This window comes from Eucyclogobius newberryi, unplaced genomic scaffold (assembly GCF_026437365.1).
Source record: "Eucyclogobius newberryi isolate DKJ021-1_F unplaced genomic scaffold, fEucNew1.0.hap1 SCAF_6, whole genome shotgun sequence".
NCBI lineage: Eukaryota > Metazoa > Chordata > Actinopteri > Gobiiformes > Gobiidae > Eucyclogobius > Eucyclogobius newberryi.
This window is the reverse complement of record NW_027316278.1, coordinates 20379027-20403052: the sequence shown is the minus strand read 5'-3', so window position 1 is coordinate 20403052 and position 24026 is coordinate 20379027. Positions and strand designations below refer to the sequence as shown.

At 39.5% G+C, this 24026-nt stretch overlaps 1 protein-coding gene across 1 annotated transcript in view; it reads left to right on the top strand.

Moving 5' to 3' along the window:
• Positions 1-24026, top strand: part of arb2a (ARB2 cotranscriptional regulator A) — a 112496-nt gene that overhangs the window by 45407 nt on the left and 43063 nt on the right. Inside the window, exons 7-8 of the mRNA XM_072432504.1 lie at positions 1951-2169; positions 12029-12148. Coding sequence (XP_072288605.1) covers positions 1951-2169; positions 12029-12148 — 339 coding nt within the window. The remainder of the gene's footprint in view (positions 1-1950; positions 2170-12028; positions 12149-24026) is intronic.

The window sequence follows — 24026 nt, the reverse complement described above, 5'->3', positions numbered from 1 at the left end:
AGGGTTATCGGCGTTGAAAAAAGGCTATAGGCCAGTAAGGGTTAGGGTTTCCCAAGCTTAAGGCTAGGAACCGGACCAGTTGAGGTTAGAATCAGTGTTTCTAAGGCGAGGAAGCACGACGGAGCACTTTGGGTTGGAGTGATATCGTTAAGGACTACGTGTAGTTGTAGGCCACACATCATTCATCAGACACTGACTTGTGTCACTGGACTATTCATTTTGACCACGTTAACCAGAAACAATGGACCAGATGATGTTTCAAATGCAACAAAAGTGAGTTTATGTACTTCTTTTTTGTTATTTGTCATAGGTTTACATACTTTGCTTTTTACGTTCACATATAGTTTACTTAATAAATAGAGATGTTTTTTTTTATTATGGGCAAAGCTGGACCTGGCAGTTATTTTGTCAGGCTACCACCAGTGGGCAGTGGCACAAAGCTGGTGTGTAGTCTGTATAGATTATATATTCTCTGCCAAATTGTATGACATATTTTAAAACGATTAAGTATTTTGCCATAAAAATATGTATTTAACTGAAAAAAAAGGAATAAAAACTATTCTCTATATCTGCAGTTGGCTTTTAGAATTTATTACCGGGTTAGGCGCTAGTTATCAGTTGTCAGCATTGATTCACTTGCGTATGCTGTTTTCACTTATAATTAATGCTCATGTTATTTTTGTCCAATTTAAGTTGTATATGCGCGCAGAGTGGGACGCGTAGTCGTGTCTGAATTTGAAAGCAAGTGAGAATCAGGCTGATTTGATAATCTAAATAAGTGAGAAAGTGTCATGTTGCTGTTCTCAACCCACGGCAGGTGCTAAGGAAAGGGTTGTGTGAAAGGTTTGATGGTGATGGGCGCAGGAAGGACTCCAGGCACGCACATTGTGTTAACACTTATTAAGAAAGAGATGATGCTGAGCGAGGCTACAACTCAGATTCATCTATTACTCTCCTTAAGGTGTTTATTCCACTCCCCGTATTTCTCATTATACCGTATCTGCTTTTGTGGGAATATTTAGTCTGAGATGATCAAAACACGCAATATTTTTTCTTTTGAGTTGCAATTATATATATGAATATTTTTACTATTCAGATATTTTAGGCAAATGAAAGGAAAAATACAACATGAGCCGGCATGGGTTAAAATGTTAAAATTAAAAATGTTGTCAAAATCGAACGTGATCTGTTTGAAATTTGAAATATGTGTATTATTAAGTTGTTGTTGTTTTTTTTCAATCCTTAAACAGAACAAACAGTGTACATTTGGAAGTCATAATTTTATCCTGAGGCATTTAGTTTATTTCAATACGGACAGCGCATTATGTGACAACAATTAATATACTGTGTTGTCCGACTATAAGTCCAAAGCTTTGTGTGTTAGTGTGTAGTCACAATAGAGTTTATGCGAGGAGCAGTAGTGCAACAAGAATCCTTCCATTTCCTGCTTTAGTTTCCGAGTGCTTGGGACAATAAGCACAGTTAATTAAAAGTCTACATAGTCTTGATGAAAACTTCCTTTTATACAACACATTTCCTCTGTCTTATTTATTATGTTAACCTTTCATTGTTAATAAAAATCTGAGAATGTTCCGATGTTAAAATGGAATAAAGTTTGGTTGGTTTTGGACTTACAATTACGTCTACTCAGATGTATAGTTGCCTTTCCACAGGGTGATGAAGGAATCGATTGGCTTCTATATTAAGTGACATGTGGCCTTTGGACTAAATGCTGCTCACTCCATGATACTACCAAGAGTGAATTCTAAGTCCACACTAAATTCTTGAACTACTCTGCTCTCCATATCTCTTATCTATAATGGGATTTGTATTACCAGATATATTTCATTCAAATGTGTGTGTAAAAAGAACAATGACTGGTACTTTTGTGTAGTGAAAAAATGTGCAAAAATGTCTTTTTCAAAAAAAAAAATCCCTATTGTTTTGCAGGAAGGCTATGGTGTGATGGTGCTGAACCCAAATGAAAACTTCCTTGAGATTGAGAAGCCAGATAGATCTTCTCCTCTTGGCTCCCCGGATGAACTATTGGATGAGCCAGCTGAAAAGAAGGAACGCAAAGATGACAAAGAGGCCAACAAGAAGAAAGAATTTTACGAGAAGTACCGCAACCCACAGAAGGAAGCTGAGACGGAGCGCATCCCTGTACGAGTAAGTCAACACAAGACGATGGCGCTACACGCAAAAAGGAGACGAGGAAGGATGTGGCTGACTGGGACGTAGAGGCAGAGGGATGGATGTTCATCTAAAGCAGACATGATGGGGGAGGAGAACAGACTGACAGTTAAAGGGTGTAGGAGGAAAAGACGCCAAGGCATAGGTGAGAAAATGGGAGGTATGATTTTGGACAAGTTTGATAAAAGAGGCAAGAATGTGATGAAAGAAGTAGGATGTGAGGTAAGAGAGGAGGCAGGAAAGGGAAATGTTAGGTAATGAGAACTGGAGGATGGGATGCTGAGGGAGAAGAGAGGCTCTTGTGTGGTCAGCCTGTGTGTGAAGAGGTTGGCTGAGCTCCAGTCGCCTCTCAGTGAGCAAGTGTTAACCACATGGCTCTCTCCCTCGTTTCCTCCCTCTCCTTCTCGCTCTCATATGGTGGGCCGGTCAGTGCAGCTTTGGCCCTTCACTCATGTTGACCGCTGGGATTATTATCTCCTGAACGCACACTCGGCAAACACACAGCAACATTCTTATCACGCTAGGGTGGGCGCACAGACTCCAATCACACACATGTATATGCATGCACATGGTCTCAAACTTATTAATCTCCCCAGACAATGAACTCTATTCTTCACATTCCGTTTTTGTTAGTTATGCAAAATCAAGTTTTTGGAGCTTTTATGAGGTGGTGGATGAGTAATAAGACTCTCTGTCATACACAAATGCCCCAAAATGTGGCATAGTTGAAAAATAAAAATAGATCCACCCCTTTCTTTTATGAAGTTGTAATCAAATAATGATCTGTGTATGTGATAAATAATAGAAAATTACCAGACAGACAGCATAATATGTTCTTAAAAAGTAAAGTTGTCACTTTTTGTTCTAAAATCTATCTAACAAAATCTATCAAAGACACTACATTTATTAAAAGGCCCATTATCATTGTTATTTGAATAACCCTCACACGTGTGTGTGAAAAGATGAATCATTGATAAGAGTTTGTGGGGCATTCACTTTGTAGCTGTCAGCTGAGGGCTTTTCTCACTCTCTTGACAGAACCTTCACACAAACCATAATAAGGAATCATTATCTGTGAATAAATATTAATCTCTTACCCTGGACACTATAATACAAGTAAGTAAGTGCTATCTTACAGTACTTTCATTTTTAATGATTACGGCTTTAAAAAATATTCAGTATAGCTTATATTTTTCATGTGCTCCAAGGTGGGATAAGAAGCAGTTTTTGTCTTTAGTCGATGTGCATATATAATTTTTAAAGGTTTTAGTACCTCTAGAATAAACCTAATACTTGTGCTTTCCTATTTAGTAAGTATGAGGAATAAGTAAAAGCATTTTATCAATGATTTATAATTGTAAAGCAGCATAAATATTACTCTTTAAGGTTTGTGCTTGTGGACTTTGAGGTTGGACCTTGAGGTTTCCCGAGGAATACACTTGTCCTCAGATGCAGGGTTTGCAGATTGTGGATAAAGATTAATGGTTGAGGGGCTCCGCTCTGTGTCGGTGCCACTTGAATTTTGACCTTTGACCCCGGAGTCAGCAGGATGCGTGTGTGTTTGACCTCGCCTCCTCCTTCACGGCTTTACTTTACTCTGGTCTGCCTCTGTCCGGCGTGCAGTAATCTGTCACACTCACACACACATAAGCGTATACATGGTGATGGACTAGGGCACAGAGAGTCACAAAAGAAGCAGGTACAAAAAAGAGCTGAGGTTTTGGTGTGGGTGTGGGTGCCCGTGTGCCATTCTCCTTCACCTTTGTTCGGCCGGCTGGGTGGTGGATCAAATCAAACCTCTTTAGCCAGCCTGTTTTCATCTTTTTTAAAGCACCCAGCCAGGCTCGCAAAGCGCTCTTGCAAAAGCGCACACATGAACAAGGCTTTTTCTTCTATACACCTCACAGTCTTAACTCCTGCTGAGATGCTAGACCACCTGCATGCTGCTATTCAGAGACACACATTCTACCATACTTCAAGCATTCATCACGTAATAGAGATTGAATAATTGAAAAATGCTCTCCATTCTGAATTCACTGGGTAAAAACAGTTATATGGGGGGAAAAAAAAAACTTTGGGCAGCCAATCCTTACTACAACTGCTAAATAGAGATGTGGTGATTATACGCTTCTTTGCACACATTAATAAGCTCTTAACTGCTTTTAGGATTGGTACATTTTAGCCTTGGGTTCATAGTGCGCAACCTCTCAACCTTATCTAATCCTCCTCCTCCAGATCACACATCAGTGCACCACGTTTAGAGGGGTGCTGGTTCAGGGCTGAGCGAACAGAGAAAGGGTTGGGGGGTATAAAAGTGAACGCAGGGATGCTGATGAGGATAACCGTGGGGTAAAATGGGTGTGGGAGGGTGCATTCTTAGCACTTTGCCATATAGAAGTTTGGGAGTTCACTTTACTCTGAATTTTAGCAGTAATCCAGTTAGCTATTTTCTGTCAGCCAAGCGGAGGAATGGCAGGAACAAAAGCCACATTCATGGGCTTAAGAAGCTTCCAAAGAGTTCACCCAAGGCTGGCTGGCTGGGATTAGGCCAGCAGGCCCTGGAAAGAAGGGGGAAAAGAGCAAACGGGAAAATACAGGGATTTTCCTTCCTTTAATTACAACATATTAAAGTTTAGGCACAAATTGTTTTCTGTTTTGTGCAGGTTTAATAATGAATGTACTTTTTATAGTTTATTTTAGAGTAATTGCATTATCTCAGCAATTTCTTATGTTGCTCACTGGTTGTGTACAATAAAGTTGAATATATAAATATGTATTGCACCATACTGTGTTTCTAAAGTAAAGCTGCATCTATTATGTTGGCCCAGTGGTTGCTGGACCAGTTATTCCCAGCTGCAGATGTCCACTGGGGCAGCAGCCTCCGAATCTTGTCCTTGTCTGTTTTTAGCAGTGATGTCCTGTTTTCCCAGTGTAGTACAAACCGCCCTGAGGATCCACAAACATGCACGCTCACATACTCCCACAGTCTTATAGTGAACATTAAGACATGGACTCTGTGACATACACACAGCTAATTGCATTCAACATGGTGCAACAGCGTTTCCCTCAGGGAGAAGGTTTCTGCTCTTTGTCACCTTCACCCCTTTTGCCCCAATCTGTAGCTCACATGCAATTATACAGACAAGATTTATTTGGCCTGTGACCTGTTGTCGTGCCAGGATGTAAGGCTCAGCATATCCAAGGACAGGTAGGAACTTGATTAACCTTTGAACTTGGTCAAAGGAGAGGTCAATGACCAGTGCTGGGGCAGCTTCACCTGCATGGTGTTGAAAACAAATTGACTTGCAGTCCTTTGACTGCTTATTCTCTGTGAATATTTTAGTTCTTTTATTATCCTTTGTGGATTAAATTGTTCCTCTTCATTTGCATACTGGTATATATATATAGAGAGAGAGAGAGAGAGGTTATATATATAACCTTTATTTATATATATATATATATATATATATATATATAAATAAATAAAGGTTATATATATAACCTTTATTTATATATTTATTATTATTATATATATATATATATTTATTATTATAAGGTTATATATATATATAAAGGTTATATATATATATATATAAAGGTTATATATACTACCTTTTTGTAGCACACTGTATGCACTGTGTGTTAATTGCAGGAACATCTGTTTGTGTCCATGTGATTTTGTGTTGGCTCTAGGCAGAACCATTGCCGCTCTAGTCTTCTAGATCCCTGCTCCCAATCTTCTAGTCAGGTCAACCATCAAACACATCCATCCTGCCCTCCCTTGCACCTCCTGCACACTGAGCCGCCTCTGTCTTATCCAGCCCACAGACCTGCTGTAGATACAGGCTGACCCGAATAGAGACATACGCACACACCTCCGCACACACACGCACACACTAACAGCACCTCAGGGTCATCCTGGAACAAACAGTGCCTTGTCTGCTTGCCCGCTCTCCTTTGCCTTATGTCAATTAATGGCTTGCAGTAATTTCACCTGACAATCCGGGCGGCAGTGCGAGTCTAGCCGAGATGTCACAGCGATGACCTCTCTGGCCCGGAGCCGCTCTTTTCTAATAAAGAATCTCACAAACCCACAGCAACTTCCTTTGTACTTTGTTAATGAGTTATTGATTTGAAACAATGCCTTGGCAAATATTGTTAGAGCAGGCTGACCCCATCAAGGTCATGCTTTTTTATTGTATACAGTCCGTGCAAGCTAATCTGCACGTGTGGATGGCTAGTTTCCGTGCTGCCTCTCCCTCCCTGGCTGTATGTTCGCCTATTGAAAAGTTGAATAGCACACCTACACATTTCTCACTGCAGGTCTCTACCACTCCCTCACACGAACCCGCTATCCCCCTCTTGTTAGTCTTGCACACATTTTCACCTCATTCTCCCTTTTCTCTGTCTCCTTCGCACATCATTATATTCCCAACTCTCCATAGGCTCTATACCTGCTAATTACCCACAACGCTATAGTCATTATTTTCCCATCTCTGTCGCTAATTTGCTCCATACCTTCTTTCTCCCTTACTATCCAGGGCCATCAGTGCCGACAGCTTCTAGGTAACTTCAGCGGTGTCTCTGTCTCTCTGCCTTGAAAAGAGTGTGATAAAGCTGGAAGAAGAAAGCAGATTTAGACATTGATTAAAATTAAACTGTAAACTGATGTTACTGAAGTCAAGCTTTAATTTTGTATGTCACAACAAAGTAATTTATATCAATTATCATCATTTGGCTGTATTAATAAGTGTATGTTTATTATTTAATCATTAGGCTAACTGAATGAGGGCCGAGAGTAATCAAAGCACATTAGAAGGAATGATTCACTGACAGGACTGGTCAGGTAATTTGTCGAGGGTTGGGTAAACACACTACAAAAATGATTTTAATGGAGTGATGTTGAGACAACTTAAAGGTCCACTGTGCAACTTTTCCTACTCATCTCCCTGGGGCTACAATGTCCCGCAGTCTTGCATTAAACCTACTAATATTGCATTTATTCAATTGCTATTTTTTCTATTCAATGAAAATCATACTTTCTTCTCCTCTCCACTCCTCCTATTCCAGGCAAAAAAATAACATATTTATGGAGACGGAAAGTGACAGACTTTCCACCAGAAAAGTGACAAAGTGCACCTTTAAGAATGCCATTAAAAGAGTATTCCAACAGCCAGTACGGTACATACGATTGGCTGCTAGAACTAAGAAGTCTAACAGTTGCAGTTCTTTTAAGACCATGTGTTTGTCAGCATCAATAGCTTTTTCTCTGTCAATAAAGTTCTCCTTCACTTCCGGTCCAAAGCCACTTCTTCCCATTTTCCATTTCAGCTTCTTGGGCAATTCCTAAAGTCTGTTTGTGTTTTAGAGGACTGAGGAGGAGGAGCTGAAGGGAGGAGCTGGAAGGTCTAAAGGGCTTGTTTGTCAGATTGTGTTGATGCTGTTAGATTCATTGTTTCCTGCAGTGGTCGGACCTTAGGTTTGCGTTGGCCTTGAGGCTGTTATTCTGGCTACAACACAGTCTCCTTCATCACCGTCTTTACTGCTTCTTATTAAAATTAATAAACATAAGAGCTATTGGAAGAGACTAGAATTGTAATGTCTGTTAAGGCCGTGTTAATTTTGACAAGTAAAGAGTACAATATACTCTAAGTTAAAGTACTGTACACTCCCAGCATTCAAACTGGCTCAGAACCCATTGTTTAAATTAACTAACTACTATTTAATCACTGTTGCTTTAATAAACTGACCTTTGACTGTTTCTTAAAAACACTTCTTTTTTTTTTAAGTGTTTTTTCTGTTCTATTTAATTTTGTGAAGCCCAAAATCACTACAGCTGTTGCCTCGCAGGGCTACTCAAAATTGTTGATTTTACCAACTGAATGTTAGGGAATAAAACAGACGAATAGAGTAGCAGATTAACCAACGTTCACAGGAAATAAGCAATAATTGCTTATTTCCTGTGAACGTTGTTAGTTCCAATTATTGGATAACTGACCCTTCGTCTCGACGGGGAAAAAAACTGGAGAAAAATACAAACTTCGAGGGAAACCACAGAGAAGGAGAGATTCTACTCCCACTTAACTGTGTGTTAACTGTTGTTAACTGTTGTACAGTGTGCTTGAGTGCCCAGAAGGCACCTTTAAAACATTTAATATTACTATTACTGCAACATCAAAATCTTATGACTGAGAGACACTACTGCAGTTCCTGTTCTGGCTGCTATGTTATTGTACCTGCAACTACAGTTCATTGTCGATGCATTTACTTCACTTGGCCAGCTGTGATACTATACACAAATGCATAGTTTCTTATCAGTCAAAGCAAACATGACATCTTTACCAGGACAAAAGACAGAAAAACAAAGCACTGAGATCTCTACAAATGAAACAGGCAAAGCACTAAATGCTGTAAATGGTTGAACATATTTAAGAGAGATGCGGTCTCCAAAGAGGCAGCTGCACACCGGCCTACATTTGATGAATAAATTATTTGCTGGTCCAAAACCTTCTGCATTTGGCCAGAAAAGATTACAACTTTGAACTATTAATACTAGCATGGATATCAGAGAATCCCAGCAGTTAAACCATGCGTTAAAATGTATAGGCATTTTATAAACTGCATTTTTCTTCTTTTGTTTATGCCTTACCACGTGACCTTCAAACTTCATATTAACTGAACTTGCCGGAGCTGCTCTGTAGGAATCCTCACTGTGGTATGCGCACCTTTTAATTCATCTTTTGATTTTAATAAGCGGTCTGTTTCTAGAACGTGTCCAGTCCTGAAGGGGTCCTATTCCAATTTTTACATCGCACCAAGGGGACATTATGGATCGCTTTATCCACAATAAGGCTGCAATCACAAACAGCGCACATCCTCAAATGTCCCGTGACAGTCATGGCTGAAGGATGCTGGCAACAGGTGTGGAGCTGGGACGCTGTTGTGACAAAGCTGGCTGAGCGACTCGGAGAGAAAAGTAAACTAGGTTAGATGCTGTGCGAAGAGTGGTGACAGATTCTAGTCTCACAGGGAAGGAAGCTCCAGCGCAGCTAATTAACCCCGGGAAATAATTGCGACTGTTTGCAAATGGGGTGTAGGTAATTTATTGCGCCGCCATACCAGGAAGTGTGTCAGTCATTCTGCCACCTGTTCCCAAAAGTTTTGCCAGAATTCAATGGTGACGAAAAAAATCTCAATTGCCGTCTGCTGTGTTGTCTTCCTCATGGTGGCAGAGGCCTTATCTCTACACATGGCTGTCCACCCTCTGTTTGGGAATATTTTGAGTCGAAATGGTGTTTTTAAGACTTTTTAGTTACACCACCGAAAGAATAGAAGTAGCCGTGTGATTATGAGATGTCAATGTTTATTTAATCATTGCTTGCTTGTTGTCTGTATGAAAGCAGCTGGTTACTTTTTGGGTTTGTAAATGTCCATCCATCCATCTTCTTCTGCTTATCCGTGGCTGGGTCGCGAGGGCAGCAGTCTGAGCAGGGACTCCCAGGACTCCCAGACCTCCCTCTCCCCAGACACTTCATCCAACTCGTCCGGTGGGATCCGAGGCGTTCCCAGGCCAGTCAATAGTGTGTAACTGTGTATCTATCTATCTATCTATTTATCTACAATGTCAATAGTAAGTACAGTGGAGAATGTCCGCACCATACCAGGAAGTTTTTTGCCTCATTTTAAGGGAGATAAAAGCTATGGTCGTTGTATTTGGTCCAGTTAATGATTGTGTGTATGTCTCCCTTATGTGGGATGATGAGGGCTGTGGTCTAATGCAGTATGCTCTGTTGACATAGAGGTTAGACGAGGGAGACTTCAAAGCACTTTGATGTCACAGCCTTTCAGACAGACAGTTTGAGTTCAGCCACGCTGCGCACACACACACACACACACACACTGCACACATACACTGCACACACACACGCTGCACACACACACACACACTGCACACATACACTGCACACACACACGCTGCACACACACACACACACACACACACACACACACTGCACACATACACTGCACACACACTGCACACATACACTGCACACACACACACACACACACACACACTGCACACATACACTGCACACACACACGCTGCACACACACACACACACACACACACACTGCACACATACACTGCACACACACACACACACACACACACACACACACTGCACACATACACTGCACACACATACTGCACACACTCTGCACACACGCACGCACACGCACATTGGCCGTGCACACGAGGGGCAGGGCGGAGCCAAGTTGCCGTCTCTTGCATCACACTCCATGGAGGTGGTGGTTGCTGACACTACAACCCTTTCATGCTAATCTCGCAGTAAACACAAACACTCTGACAGGTTAATTTACCTCTAGACAAACATGGCAACAAAAACACACTTCAGCACATAATCAAACGCAACAACTGTGTGCACACTTGCATACAGGAGCACCCGATCACAAATATTCAGGAATGACAAGATTTTATATTTTTTTTAAAGGGTTAAACGAGCGTGTGATGTGGTTTTCCTTGAATTATTTCGTCACTAAAGATTTATCAAATTAGCTGTCTTTGATTGTGCACCTTTCGACTCGAATGAAAAAGCTAACACGTGTGTCTCATAGGATTCCCCCTTTGTCCTGTTATTGCGTTATTATTTATTTGCAGTCACACATAACAATTAGCTTGTTAATGAAATTGAGGTCACATTTTCCACATACTAAAAACATAAGACTGAAATCTGTATGAATAATGTACAAGCTGAAATTATGGACGGAAACATTCTGCTTCAGGCATACGCTCTTACAATATCTTTATACACAAAATCTATCATGCGTATAAAGATACACATGATTGTGACATAAAGAGATAGAATTTTTATTTAGCATAAGTGATACAATGGATTTTGTGTGAATGTACGCCGGCTAGACAGACGTTTACACTTCACTACATGTATACTGTATTGTTTGTAAGTATAAATACTGGTTGTTTGCTTCTAATAGGCTTCTTCTTTGTTGTAATAACACAGGTGCAGTCAACAGTGAGGTCCTGTGTACAGTGTAACCTCTTGTGGGAATGTGCTGTTGATTTCTATTGTAAACCAGACAGCTTGAAAGGAAATCAAAGTCTAGAATCAATGTCACAAGTTCATTAACGGATGCCCTTTTCTTGCCTGCACTTTTGCTATTGTTCTCCGAGCCCTGGCTAAGTGCTTACCTGTGTGCTTAATTAAACATGTCTCCTGGCCATGCTGGTGTGTGGCTGGGCCGAGTTGGAGATTGAGGACATTATGCAGATGTGACTGTTTGTGTGTCTCGATGCTGTTGCTTTTTCCTTTGACCTTCCACTTGTGTGTTCCCATTATGCCTCCTCTGGCGTATAGATGGGCCATCGATTCAGCAACAGGGTACAAATTAAGATTTAAACGTTACGTCACTTTGCCTATTGAGTTTTACATTTGGAGCATTTGCAATATGCAAGGCTTATTGATTACCCTGGCCAAGGCTGTTTATGGAAATCACCTCTGGCCACAGCTATTTCCATTCTTTCGTTTAAGTTTGTTTTTTATGTGTGACGACCCCCAGGTGGGAGTTTACACCTGTAGCCTTAGCTTGACCTCTCTTATCACATTTCAGCCTTGTTTGGACATTGTCGCTTGTAGGGCTTGTAGATATTTCTCCTACATTGGGCTATAATGGGGTAAACCAATAAATCACCCTGTTCAAATTGTTGTTCATATGTTTTCTGTAAATAAAAAAATATCATGTTTGATTCCCTTGTTCTGTTTAAGTTTGAGTCTAAATCAGATTCCTTGTCTTGCAGGATAATGGCTCTTCTGAGGACCATGTGCTCTATGTGTGGGACCACTTTGTGTCCAGAGCTGCAGCCAAGAATGTCTTCATCATTGCCCACAGCTATGGAGGCCTTTCATTCGTTGAGCTGGTGAGTGATTAGCTTTTCCGTTTGTCCTTTTTATCTCCCATATGACAGGAAACAAGTTAAAACGGAACATTTGTTCATTAAGTCATTTGGCCATGTTTAGATTTTACATTCATTTACTGTACATTTAACATAAAGGCAGCTCCATGAGACAGGCAGCCAAGTGAAGTGTCTATTAAGTATTGATAAAGTTTCATTTTTGCTTGTTTCTGAAAATGGATTCTCTAAACAAAAAAGCTTAAGTCCCGGGGCACTTTCCTCCTTCCACATGCATTATGAAAGGAGGTGAAAAGTGCTAAACACAGCATGAATTTGATGCAATGTTGTGATTTACATTTGCTAGTTTGTATTAATAATGCTTAAATATTTAAGTAATCTACATAAGCTATATGTTTACCTTTTCCAGCATAGTTTATGATGCTCTTGTCCTTGTCTATATTTAGCAGTGATGTCTTGCCTCTGCTCTCTTACCTGGTCCCAATACAGTCATTTACAGTCATAACGTAGGATGTATTTGTTTCTATTTCTATCAAGGAGGTGCAGTGCATTAACAACTAGAGGGAAGCTTAAGGTGGCTACTTGTCCCAGTGGTGTTTTCAGGAATATTTTATTTCCTTTCTTCCACCTACTCTTTTTTTGTTTACTATTTTGTAATTTTAATTTGCCTGCTAAATATTCATGCAGTGTTTTGTCCGTGACAGCTCCACAATCTCCAGGGCTTTCTCGCTGTGTGACGAAGACTATCTACTCCTTCTATTTGTATCTTTTTCACTGTTTTTGTTTCTTATAGTCCGATTTTTTTTCTGCCTTGCCATGAGGTAGACGGCATCAGTACCGCCGCTAATGTTGATTTGATTGTATACTGTTCATATTTATCTAAGTAGATGCCGGTATATTTGTATGTAGTGTAATCCAGTCACTGAAGTTCACAGGTCAGTGAGACCAAGCACAGTAAAAGGAGTGTCTCTGGAAGGGCATCCAGCATAAAACTGTAAAACAAAATGTAATTTCGAGGAGTTTATTTTGCTGTGATAATATGCCAATAGACCGAATATTTTTGATTTGCTCTTTCTGTGATTGATTTATCTGATTGTGTCTGATTGTGTAGCTCAGTAGGTAGCTGCCCGATGTCTCCCTGAGACACTGAGCATAGAGTACACTTATTAGAGTCCATGGCACAAGCAGAAACATGTGCTCACTATCTTCTTAATAGTGGAGAAAGTAGTCCGGAGGGAGTGCACGGGAGCGTGTGTGCATGAGCAAGAGAGTGGAGCCTTGCGGGATGAACCATTTGACACATGAGAAGACCCAGAGAAAACAAGCTGTCTGTGGGTTAATTACTACTCCCCTTTGCAGTTAATAAATACATTTCTGATCAAGCACATCAAAAAGGCCAGCCATTAATTTTTCCTGCTTGCTCCCCTTGCTCCAGAGCATGTTAGCCCCGGTTTGGAGCACTCAAGTGTTTCATTGCAATTTGATTTCTTTTAAAACACTTCACAGTGTGTACTGACTAATTATAGATACATCAAAGAGGAGCTAACTGCCTTTGAATGAGAGTGTGAGAGAGAAAGAGAGCCTAGCTGCAGGCTTCTCTCTCTTCCACTGCTCCGCTACACTTTTTACCCTTTTCCCTGGTATCTTTTCCATTTATTGTAGGATCTGTCCAGCTCAGTTCATATTTTACAGTCTTTTCACTCTTGCTGCTTCATTGCCTCTGACGTCCATGTTTCATGGTAGGTCAGTTTGCCATTGTCCATCTCTTGTTGCTCTGTAGTTTTGAAAATGCCCTTTTTGTGTATATGGTGTTTATCTTGAATAGTAGTCTTTGGTTTATCTGTATCGGTAAGTCGGACATTTCTAATCCCAAAAAAGAAAATGAGTTAGTTTCTCTTCGATGAATTAAAATGGTCAATCTTCTCATCCATCCATCAGGGTGTACTTGCTATAGAAAAAGTTAAAGCTATAACTCCTGAGTGAAAAAGGACCACCTTTATTGGTTAGGACAGCTCTGCGTTATATAAACCTTATGTAAGAATGCATCTGTCTCCCAGTACACTAATGTGTGGGTGCCAACTAGACAGCCCCGCAGCCACCATTACAGCCCCTCAAAAACATGCTTTAGCTAAGCAAACAGTATTTACAGTTGTGCAGTTTAAAAATGTCGCACAACACCATCTGTTTGTGGCTATACTGAACATTGATTTCTCTAGTAGTTTAGATGTTCTTTCTGTGTCAGATGGGGAAGGTATGCTTGAGGTAAAGAAAGATATGGAGGATGTCTGTCCTTGTGGACTGGAGGACGATAGTGCTGTGAGGGGGATCAAACACCCGGTGCTGAATCACTCGTAAGTTGGAGAAGTTCTTCTCTCAGACACTCCAGTTCTACACTGTAGATTTGCTCTACCTGGATGTAATTAAAAGTTTTACAAACACTGTTATAACCCTTCTAAACAAGTTGTGTTCAACTTTCTAATACATAACCCTTGTAAGATTATGATTGTACACAATTCCAAACATATTATGTTTACTTCTATGCAGGACTCATCACTTGTTGTATTTCTTACTTTTTTGTGACTTTTTTGACAGAATATACCCCTCATGTTTGAGTTTATTGTTTCAGTTTAATAGCTGAACAGTAGCAGGTGCTGTTTTAATCACATTTCAAGTGCCCCAGACATAAATGCAACACTGATTGTAAGTTAAAGATTAGACTTCAAATTGCACAAATTCATATCTAAATTAATTTTTATCTTGTATTCCATTTTTTCTAACTTGACCAATTGTATTGCTTCTGGGCATCAGGAATAGATCTAGTTTATTGACTAAATATTTTGGGTTTTCAAAATCTAAATTCAGCTCTCTATTTGTTGTTGTTCCTTCAATCACAAACAAGTTAGTTTGTTTTTGGCTTCTGGATGGGACGAGGAGCAACTTCGTCTCAAGGTTTTCTGTAGCTCGTGGGCTCATGCACAAGCAGAGCAGTGTTCGTGTTGGTAAAAATGTATTTTTATTGAGAATATTTAATAGTGATATTATTTGTCCCCAAGAACAAAATGAATTTAGATATTTAAAAAATAAAATAAAAAAATAAATAAAAAACATTATTCAGTTAAATTTCCAATGGGGAAATGCCATTGGTTGATTATTTTTGGTTTAGATTCTGATCAATGTTGAGACTTTTAAGTCTAATGTGATTTATTACATGGATACACATTTTTCACAGTATGTATGACTTTGTACTTATGTATGTATGTAATGACGAGACGTGAATTTGACATAATTTATAACAGCTAAATGACTCGGTTCAGTCCTCAATTTTGACATCACAATTTTCTTTATTTTTCTTTATTTATTGAAACTCCAGCTTCTCAAAGAGACATAATTCAGTTAGTAACTCATTTTCCTGTGAACCTTTCCTGTATTATCAAGCCTGCATTAGAAACTATCATAAGCATTTTTAGTAAGGAGATGAGCAGGGCTGAGAGGCAATGATAAATGGCTGGGGCACACTAGCAGAAATTAGTGGAGCCGTATGCAAAGCTGTGGCGTTTTGTTTGATGTGAAACAAAAGGACCACCATGACAAAAGTGGCTGCCAGCTTGCACAGCAGGACAGCAGCCCTCAGGACATACACCAGCACCAGTGTGTTTCTACATGTGTGCACTTGGGCTGGTTACGTGTTTGCTGTAATGCATCTATCATGGACTGTCCTTTTCCTAAGATATCTATACAATGTATATTATCTTCCTCTTTGTTTTCGTGTTTCATTGATAATAACAGACAATGGCTTGCCTTTTGTGCACCGTGAAAAGACATGGTTTCTTCCTCAGCCGAGCTACAGCATATTTGCTCTATTAAGCAGCTGAAATATAGACGTCTAATTTCTTTGAGAATGAATAGGCATCTTAGAGCGTGGCTCTCCTCTTAACATAAGGATGTAAATTGAACTGTTTAAATGTCACGGCTAGCAAGCTGATTTGATTTGAATTGATTTGCTTGTTTCAAGAAAAAAAGCTCTTCTTTTTGTCAAACCATAGGTGCACTGGCTGCAACAGATAGACCAAGGTCTTTCTTTCCACCTCAACAACACATCGTAGGGCTTCTGAATTCTTCTATCTGCTGTGATTATGTACAAATGGCCTTCATTTGCCATCCATTTCAAAGCTGTACTGCTGCATTGTGACTAGAGGCAGATGACGCAGACCAAATTACAGCGGGTTTGCTGCCTGAAAAGGATACTCGCACAATAGGCTTTGTGAAGTATTCCCTTCAATACGTCGCCATTATTCGCACCTTTGTTGGTGTTTCTCTATGTTTCAGGAGCATCTTTGGTCTCTAGATTACATTTTTGCCAGTGAAGAGGAGTGGAGAGGTTGAAAATACTCACCTCTTGTCTTTGCTAGGCTTTCTTCCTATAAAAGTAATGTATTTATCTGAAAATCTACTGTAGGCTAAATGAATTCATTTTGTTGTTTTATTCATTGTGTATTAAGTGTTTTACCCGCCAAAGGACTATCACTCCACAGAGGACTGCTTTTGGAACCTGTCATACTGTGTGTAGTGTTGGGAACAACAATTTAGGCCAGGAAATGTGTTCTTGTAGGATGCATTGATTGTTGTTTAGACAAATGTTATTTTAAAAAAGTAAAAAAGTCATAGTAAATAACTGCCATAAACATACAAACTCTTACATTGATGTGGTGTACAAACATTTGCTTTAAATGGAAGCTATCATTATAAAAATCCAACATTGTTTAGGCACCTTTTTTGTCTATTTTTACATTTATTATCAGATAAGACCTTATTTTTCCCTGCTAAAAAAAATCACAATTCATATTTCTTGTAGTAACAGTGTTTTTAATTTCCCGCTTTTTTGCGACCCCTTCTGCCACTCAGTGATCTGAGAATCCTGAGCTAGTTCATGTTAGTTTGAGTAAACTCTTTAGGGATTCATCATTACATATTTACTGGCTTGGGCTGATCTTGCTGTAAGGTTCTACCCCCGTCTGCATTGATCCAGTGCGCATGTTCGCTCCCGAGGTTACGGGACGTGCCTCCATTTGCATAAGGCCCTGGGCAAGGTTCTTTCCACCATTGATTGGCCTGTCCATGAGCGCCCCGTGCCTTCTCAACATTGATCACTTTGTTTTTTTTTTGTTTTTTTTATTTCCTGGAGACAGTGTTACCTAGAGTTCAACTGCAGCACCAGCGTAGCAGCCCTGCCTTAGGAAGAGAGTGTATAGAAAAGGAGAGGAAATGGTAGGAGTGAGAAAGCGAGACGAAAAAGTTTAGTCAATATCATAATTTAGCATATTTTATCTTAGAATTCAGCAGGTATATTAAAGTCACCACTCCTCACACATTTTGCCCTCTCAGCATGTGTCTCAACTGGGCTGTCTCTTCAATCCTATTTCCCCGGGTTTTGCAGTGTGTAACTGTATTCTTGGAAAGTAACAGCATTCCAAGGCTGTTGGTCTTTGCCATTACATTGCACCATTTAATTAATTTTGTTAACAAGCACATCTTGTGATATATATTTCACCCTTGAAAAAGAAGTTTTGATCTCAGTGGGTTTTTACCTGGTTAAATAAAGGTTAATAAACACATTATGTAGTATTGCACTGAAAAGCTTTGCCTTAGTTTATCATCAGTTTCTAGTTTTGTGTATAAGCTGTTTAAGCATGTGATTATCTCATACTTATATCTCATACTTTGGCAACAGAAGGCAGTTTGTCTATATTTACTTTATTACATTGTATTTGACTATAAATGGAAAATTCATAAATTGTGATACCAACCCTTTTATGTTAGTGATAATGTTCATGATCTAACTCCTGCTCTGAACTTCTGCACATTGATAATTTCTTATAGTCAATATTTATTATAATTAATCAAAAGGCAGTTTGTGAAGAAAAATTTAACAATAAAATGTTGAAAAATACAGGAAGTTGCTCCAAGTTCTACAAAGGAACAATTTACGTTCAGGTAACATACTTTTCTGACTGTTAAACATTTATTTCACCAAACAAATGTTTTGTTAAGTATTCTTAATTGTCATGTATTCTCTATAGTGTAACTGTAAATGTTTACAGTATGGTTGGGAGGCAACAGTTGTGGAGTTATTATGTCACATCTACTGCTCATGTCCAAACATGAAGTACAATTATTCAAATTCAAATGCGCCAAAATACTTGAGCAAAATATATGTTTACTGCAGTTTCGTGAATTGTGGAGTCTACCCTGTCATATGCACTTTAAAAGTGTTGGCCTAAATGATTTTATTGTCATGATAAACGCAGCTTTTCACAAAAAGTTGTAACAGAATTACTGCCACATCTCAAGCTTACAACCATCGAGAGTGACAAAGGAGTTGAACCACGAGTGCAATAACATTTAAAGTGGTGGAAGAAGTGCTCCATTTTCCTACTTAAATAAAAGTACAGGAGCAATCAAATGACTCAAACATTCTTTAAAATGTAAAAGTATTTCACACCGATTTAAAGAGCGGTTAAAGTGTAAAATGTAGTGAAGAATTGTGCAGATTATTATTTTTATTTTTTTATCTTTCACTCCAAAACTTCACCATGAATTTGCTAGATAAATGAAATATCATCCTGAGCCTTTGCAGGTGGACTCAAACCCAAATTAAAGTGCTTTACTTTTCAATCAATTTCAAAAATGTAGCGAGTAGAAAGTAAAAAGTGTTACTTGTACTACTTTGTACTACTACTACTACCATTGATCATTTGTACAAGGTAAACTCAATCTGTCAAGTGATAATTGTACTATCCATTTCTGTGCTTGTAAAAATCCAAATGTATTAGAAGTAACTTGTATTTTTTTTGAGAACCTGTTTTGTTGTCTAGTTCTAATTACTGGCTTGTTGTGTGTCACTCATTAAGGTGTATACATCCTTTATGTACAATAATAATATATGATCATGCATGGTCCGTATGTTTATTGAATGTTGTTTTGGCGGCGACACACAGCGACACAATTCCCATCATGCTTTTGGGGGTGCCTTTGTTGTCCTAGGGAGGAGCAGTAGGGTGCTTTGTTCGTTCCTCTCGTTCCCTCGCGGCGCGTTGCATCATCGCCGACGTCTGCCTCCCTTTCCCGCTCTTGTGCTGTTCTCAGTTTTCCTGGTCAATGTGCACTTGTATCTTTGCATCGTCTGCACATTAACCCTTTTCACCAATACCTGATGTTTCGCCTCGTGGAGCGTCCTCTTCTCCTCGCTCTGTCAGTACGGCGGTTGCTTTAGTCAGTGACAACGACGCAGCAGTAATCTCAATCCAATGCCACAAGATCTTAATAGCTGCTTTAAATCCATTTGCATTTTTCTTCTTCATTCAGCAGCGTTTCTTCCCTCTTTCTCCATTTGCCTTACATTTGTGCTCGCTTTTTCCCCCAACTGTGTTTTTCCTCCCATTCACCTGCTGTGTCTGGGTGTGTCAAGCGGCTACGACCTTGGTCACCTTCACCAGCGCCAGAATACAAGCGTCTGACGCGAGGTTTGAATGTGCTAAAGATGACATCTTGACAGCTCAAATGAATCCGCTTGTCACATGTCATTTTTTTTCCTCCCTCCCTCCCATCCTCTCCCCTTGTTAATTCTTTCATAAGAATGCATACAATATCTGAAAGGAATCTTAAGAACATACAGGGTTGCAAATTGTCACATTGCAGGCATCACGCCGATTCAGTCCTGTTTGCGTTTCCTGTCATTTTCTCTCCCTGTCGTCAAGAGTAGTGTGAATAGTTTGGAAGTGAATGTAGGAGGGGAGTGTTGGAAGTATTGAAAGGCAGAGAACAGCTATGCGGTTTATGGTGCAAAAGTCAGCGGCCCTCTGACTCAAAAGGTTTAAGTTCAACCCTCCTATTTTTTTCTTTTTGAGCCCTTTTCTTCCACCCAACTCTATCCAGCCGTCACTCTGAGCTCCACATCTTTCGTGTTCTTTGTATACTGTCTTGCCTACCCCAAACCATCACTAGCAGGGTCAAAGTAGTATCTTTTTTATCTTTGCTGGGTGGTTTTTGAGTGAACCTGCGCCGTAGCTTTAGAGACGTGACGTTTTCGCACTACATTTTTGTTTTTCCCGCACAAAAACAGCATCTCGTATAGTCGCTAAAACACCTTACCTCCGTGACTACATTCCCTGCACTTTGAGCTTTGATTACTTCTTATGGGCAATTCACTTGATCTATAAGTAACTCTACAGCCTCCAATTCAGGCAGTTTTTCATGTGTACATTTGAGTTTTGTACCAGCAGTAAAACCTATTTAATTTTTGAAGCCTAGGAAGCTGACAGTGAAAAGAGATGAACTGTTTTATGTGTCATTTTAAGGCTTTATGTGCTGTGAAATACAATGGGGGGTTATGGTAAGAGCAAAAGGGATGGTATAAGAGTGAGCTAGGCAGAAAGAAATGGAAAGATTGCTGGTGTGGAGTCTTTGATGCGTTAGCTAGCTTTGAATGAGCAGTGGGCCTTGATGGAGTATGGCAGACATTGTAGCTGGATGTAGGCTGTGCAATATGACATAAAAAAGATCCGCATATTGATTGATTCAAGTTTAAATGTTATGCTTTTACATTATACATTATACATTCCATTTTATTTTGTCTAAACAAGCAACCTAAAATTGTCTTTCAATATTAATTTCCTTGATATAAACAATAAATACTTTAAATTATTGCATTTTAATACAAAAATATGTAAAATTTTGTCCTCGAAAGTTTGAACTCTGCGCCAAACCCGACAGAAGATTGACCGTAGATTATTTGGAATTACTGAAATTGTAATTAATTGCAAAGTATCTGTATCTTGCATTGTTAATAATTCCATGCATCTTCATTGTGATGTGAATTTAGTCTGCCTTTTAAAACAAAATGTACATTTCCATTTTTATTTTTATTTACTTAAGAGTTGTTTGTAATATAATTTTACATTGACAGCAAATGTTTCTAGATTAAAACTAAATATATACAAATTGTAATGTAATTTGTTGTCATGTATGTTTTATAAAAATATAACTTGCTGTTGTATTTCACAAATATTTTAAATACTACTATTATTTTCAATAACGTATGTGAGTGACAGACGTACAAATTAAACTGTAGTAGGCGTACATGGCTATAGCTTGTCCCTTACCTTCTTTGCATCTTTAAAAACGAAACATCACACACACTGATGTTCCAGTTTTAAAATCCTACCTGTAAACTTGTGTCTACTCTGCTCCCGTCCTCGCTTCTGCCTACTCCACCTCAAACACTTCTTCCTTGAACTCTTCCATTACTCACCACTCATTCCCTTGTCCAGTATTAACTTGTGTGGCATTGTTTTTGGGGGGCTCGTTGGTCGTATCTCTCTTTGATGAAAACACTAGGGGGCACTGCCTGTCCTTTGTTCCCCCATCTTGACTGTATGTGGTTTGTGTTGTTGCCCGGCGGAGTGGCCACGCATGGGCTGTGCCGTTTGTGCTGGCATTTTGTTTTAAAGACAGTCGTCTTGATCCTGCGCTCAGACAGACAGCGAGGTGGGTCTCTGGTGGTCAGCCCCCCCCCCCCCCCCCCCCCCCCCCCCGGAGTGTGAGCGCTGTAACCCAGGGGTGCGGGTTAATGAAAAGGGTGCAGACCACAGAGAGGGGCGACAGGCATCTCCCAGACACCTCTGCTCACCTCTGGCCCGCAGAGACCCGCAGTGTGTGACAGGTCCCCCCTTAAACGCTGCTCTCTCTGTCTCCGTCCCATGGGCCGCTAAGTGTCGTCTGGTCCGGTCGGCCGGTCAGCGTGGCCCTGCTGTAAGCACAAGTCAGCCCAGCGTGGCACTGCACAAACACAACAGGGAAAGGAGATTGTGGCCATGTGGGGCTGTTTATTGATTATTCTGTTTTGTTAGCCCCCCTCTGTCAGTTTGGATCTATAAGGTAATCAACATTTCTCACTTGTCACCAGACACAGGGAAGTAGAAATAAATACAAGGCAAAATCATTGTAAAAATAAATGCATGTACAATACTTACATGGACATGCCTGCAAAATTATTGGAAGCAATTGTGTATATAAGCTTTGAGTGCCTTGAAGCTGGAAAGCGCTATATAAATACACTGTAATATAATAATAATAATAATAATAAAAATTATATACATTTGTTGAGTTATTTTTCTCTAAACATTGTACTAATATTATTTATAAATTACATTTACTACTAATACATATTGCTAATTCTAAAAAGAAAAAAATGTATTATGTGTGTTTATTTATCTGTATATAATATAGTAATTATTATTTTAATAATAATTAACATTTTAATAATTATTAACATATTTACTTAAGTCCTGTTTTGTTGCGTGGGTGAAATATTTCTTGTTTTGATTTCCCATAAATTTGTGGTAAATTTGGAGTTTTTTAGCATTTTAGATACAGTATCACAATCAAACATGTCAAAACCGTTTAAAACTTTCTTTGTTCAACTCCCCACAAAAGTTTCCTTGGACTTTGAAACTTTGCCATATACACATCAGTGCCACTTAACACATTTTATACCTATAAGTATCAAAACAACACAGTTAGCGGTCACACTCGCACTCACGCCCCGTCGCGCTGTTAATGAGTGTGATTGTTTTGGACAGAAATGGTAAATTATTGATTTGTTGCGGACTCTTTTTTTTTCTTTTTTTCTCTTTTTTTGTGGTAACAGACAAGCTTATGATGGCTGTTTGATAGCGCTAATTGGCAGCTTCAGTCCATGTTGTGTGCGGCTGCTGCTGCTGGTGGGCTGTGGCTGGGGCGAAACTGAAGCGCTGCTATTGTTTCGATGTGTCAAACCCAACCCAGAACAAAGAGTACGAGGAGAAGTGTGCACAACGCTCCGCATGAATGTATGAATATATAGTGCGCCGCAGACACATATATAGATGCACGAATATATGTCCACGGCAAGTTTGTATCTGGACACCCGGAGACACACACACACTGACACACTCGCTCAGAAAAACAGGCAGAAAATGACAAGATAATCACCGCATTCAAACTTACCTTCAGCTCCACATAAATGGCGCTCTCTGAGATAAACTAATAAATATACTGTGTTTTCTTTTCAAATGTTCTCCAGTGGAAGGCCCTAATTACCATAGACTGACAAAGACCTGACAGAGGTGTAGCAGTTAAGAAGGTAATTTGACTACTAGTAGGAGTTTGGGTGGGGACAGGGGTCAGCGTGGCCCCTTCTCCAAAAGCCCTCCACCTCTTTCAGCCTCGCACTATTCACGCTTTTAGAGGTCTTTTTTTTTTCTTTTGTGATTGACTGACAAGGTCTTTTTCCAAAATAGCATCTTCAGTAATGAGAAATAATTGACTCCAATAAAAAAAAAAAAAAAAGGTTTATAGAATCCACAACTGTAATCTTCTGTGGCATTTCCAGCAGAATTGACAGTCCTCATGGCTTCAGGCGCTATACCACTTTGATTTAATTGCTTTTATGCGCTTTAATGCTATACTTTCTAGCCAGCGCGTGTGTGCGTTTTTGTATATTGTTGTGTGTTTGTGTGCAGGCAGGTTTTTTCTCAGCCTTCTCCCAGGCGTGGAGTTTAATCAACAATATCACTCGAAAGACACTTCAGTATTTTTGGTCAATTTTGCATTTAATTCATTAAGGGAATTACAGTGCTTTCAATGTGTGTTGGATGTTTGTTTTGTGTCATATAATAATGTGTTCTTTTCAACTTTTAATTAATTTTATAGCCTTATATTTTACACTCTTCTGTTGTATTCCATTTTAATTTACACATTTTCAATTACTCTATTCCATAAAAGTTTTTTTCAAATTTTATTTGAATTGTTTTGAGAAATAATTGGGGGGAAATAACCTATTTGTCAC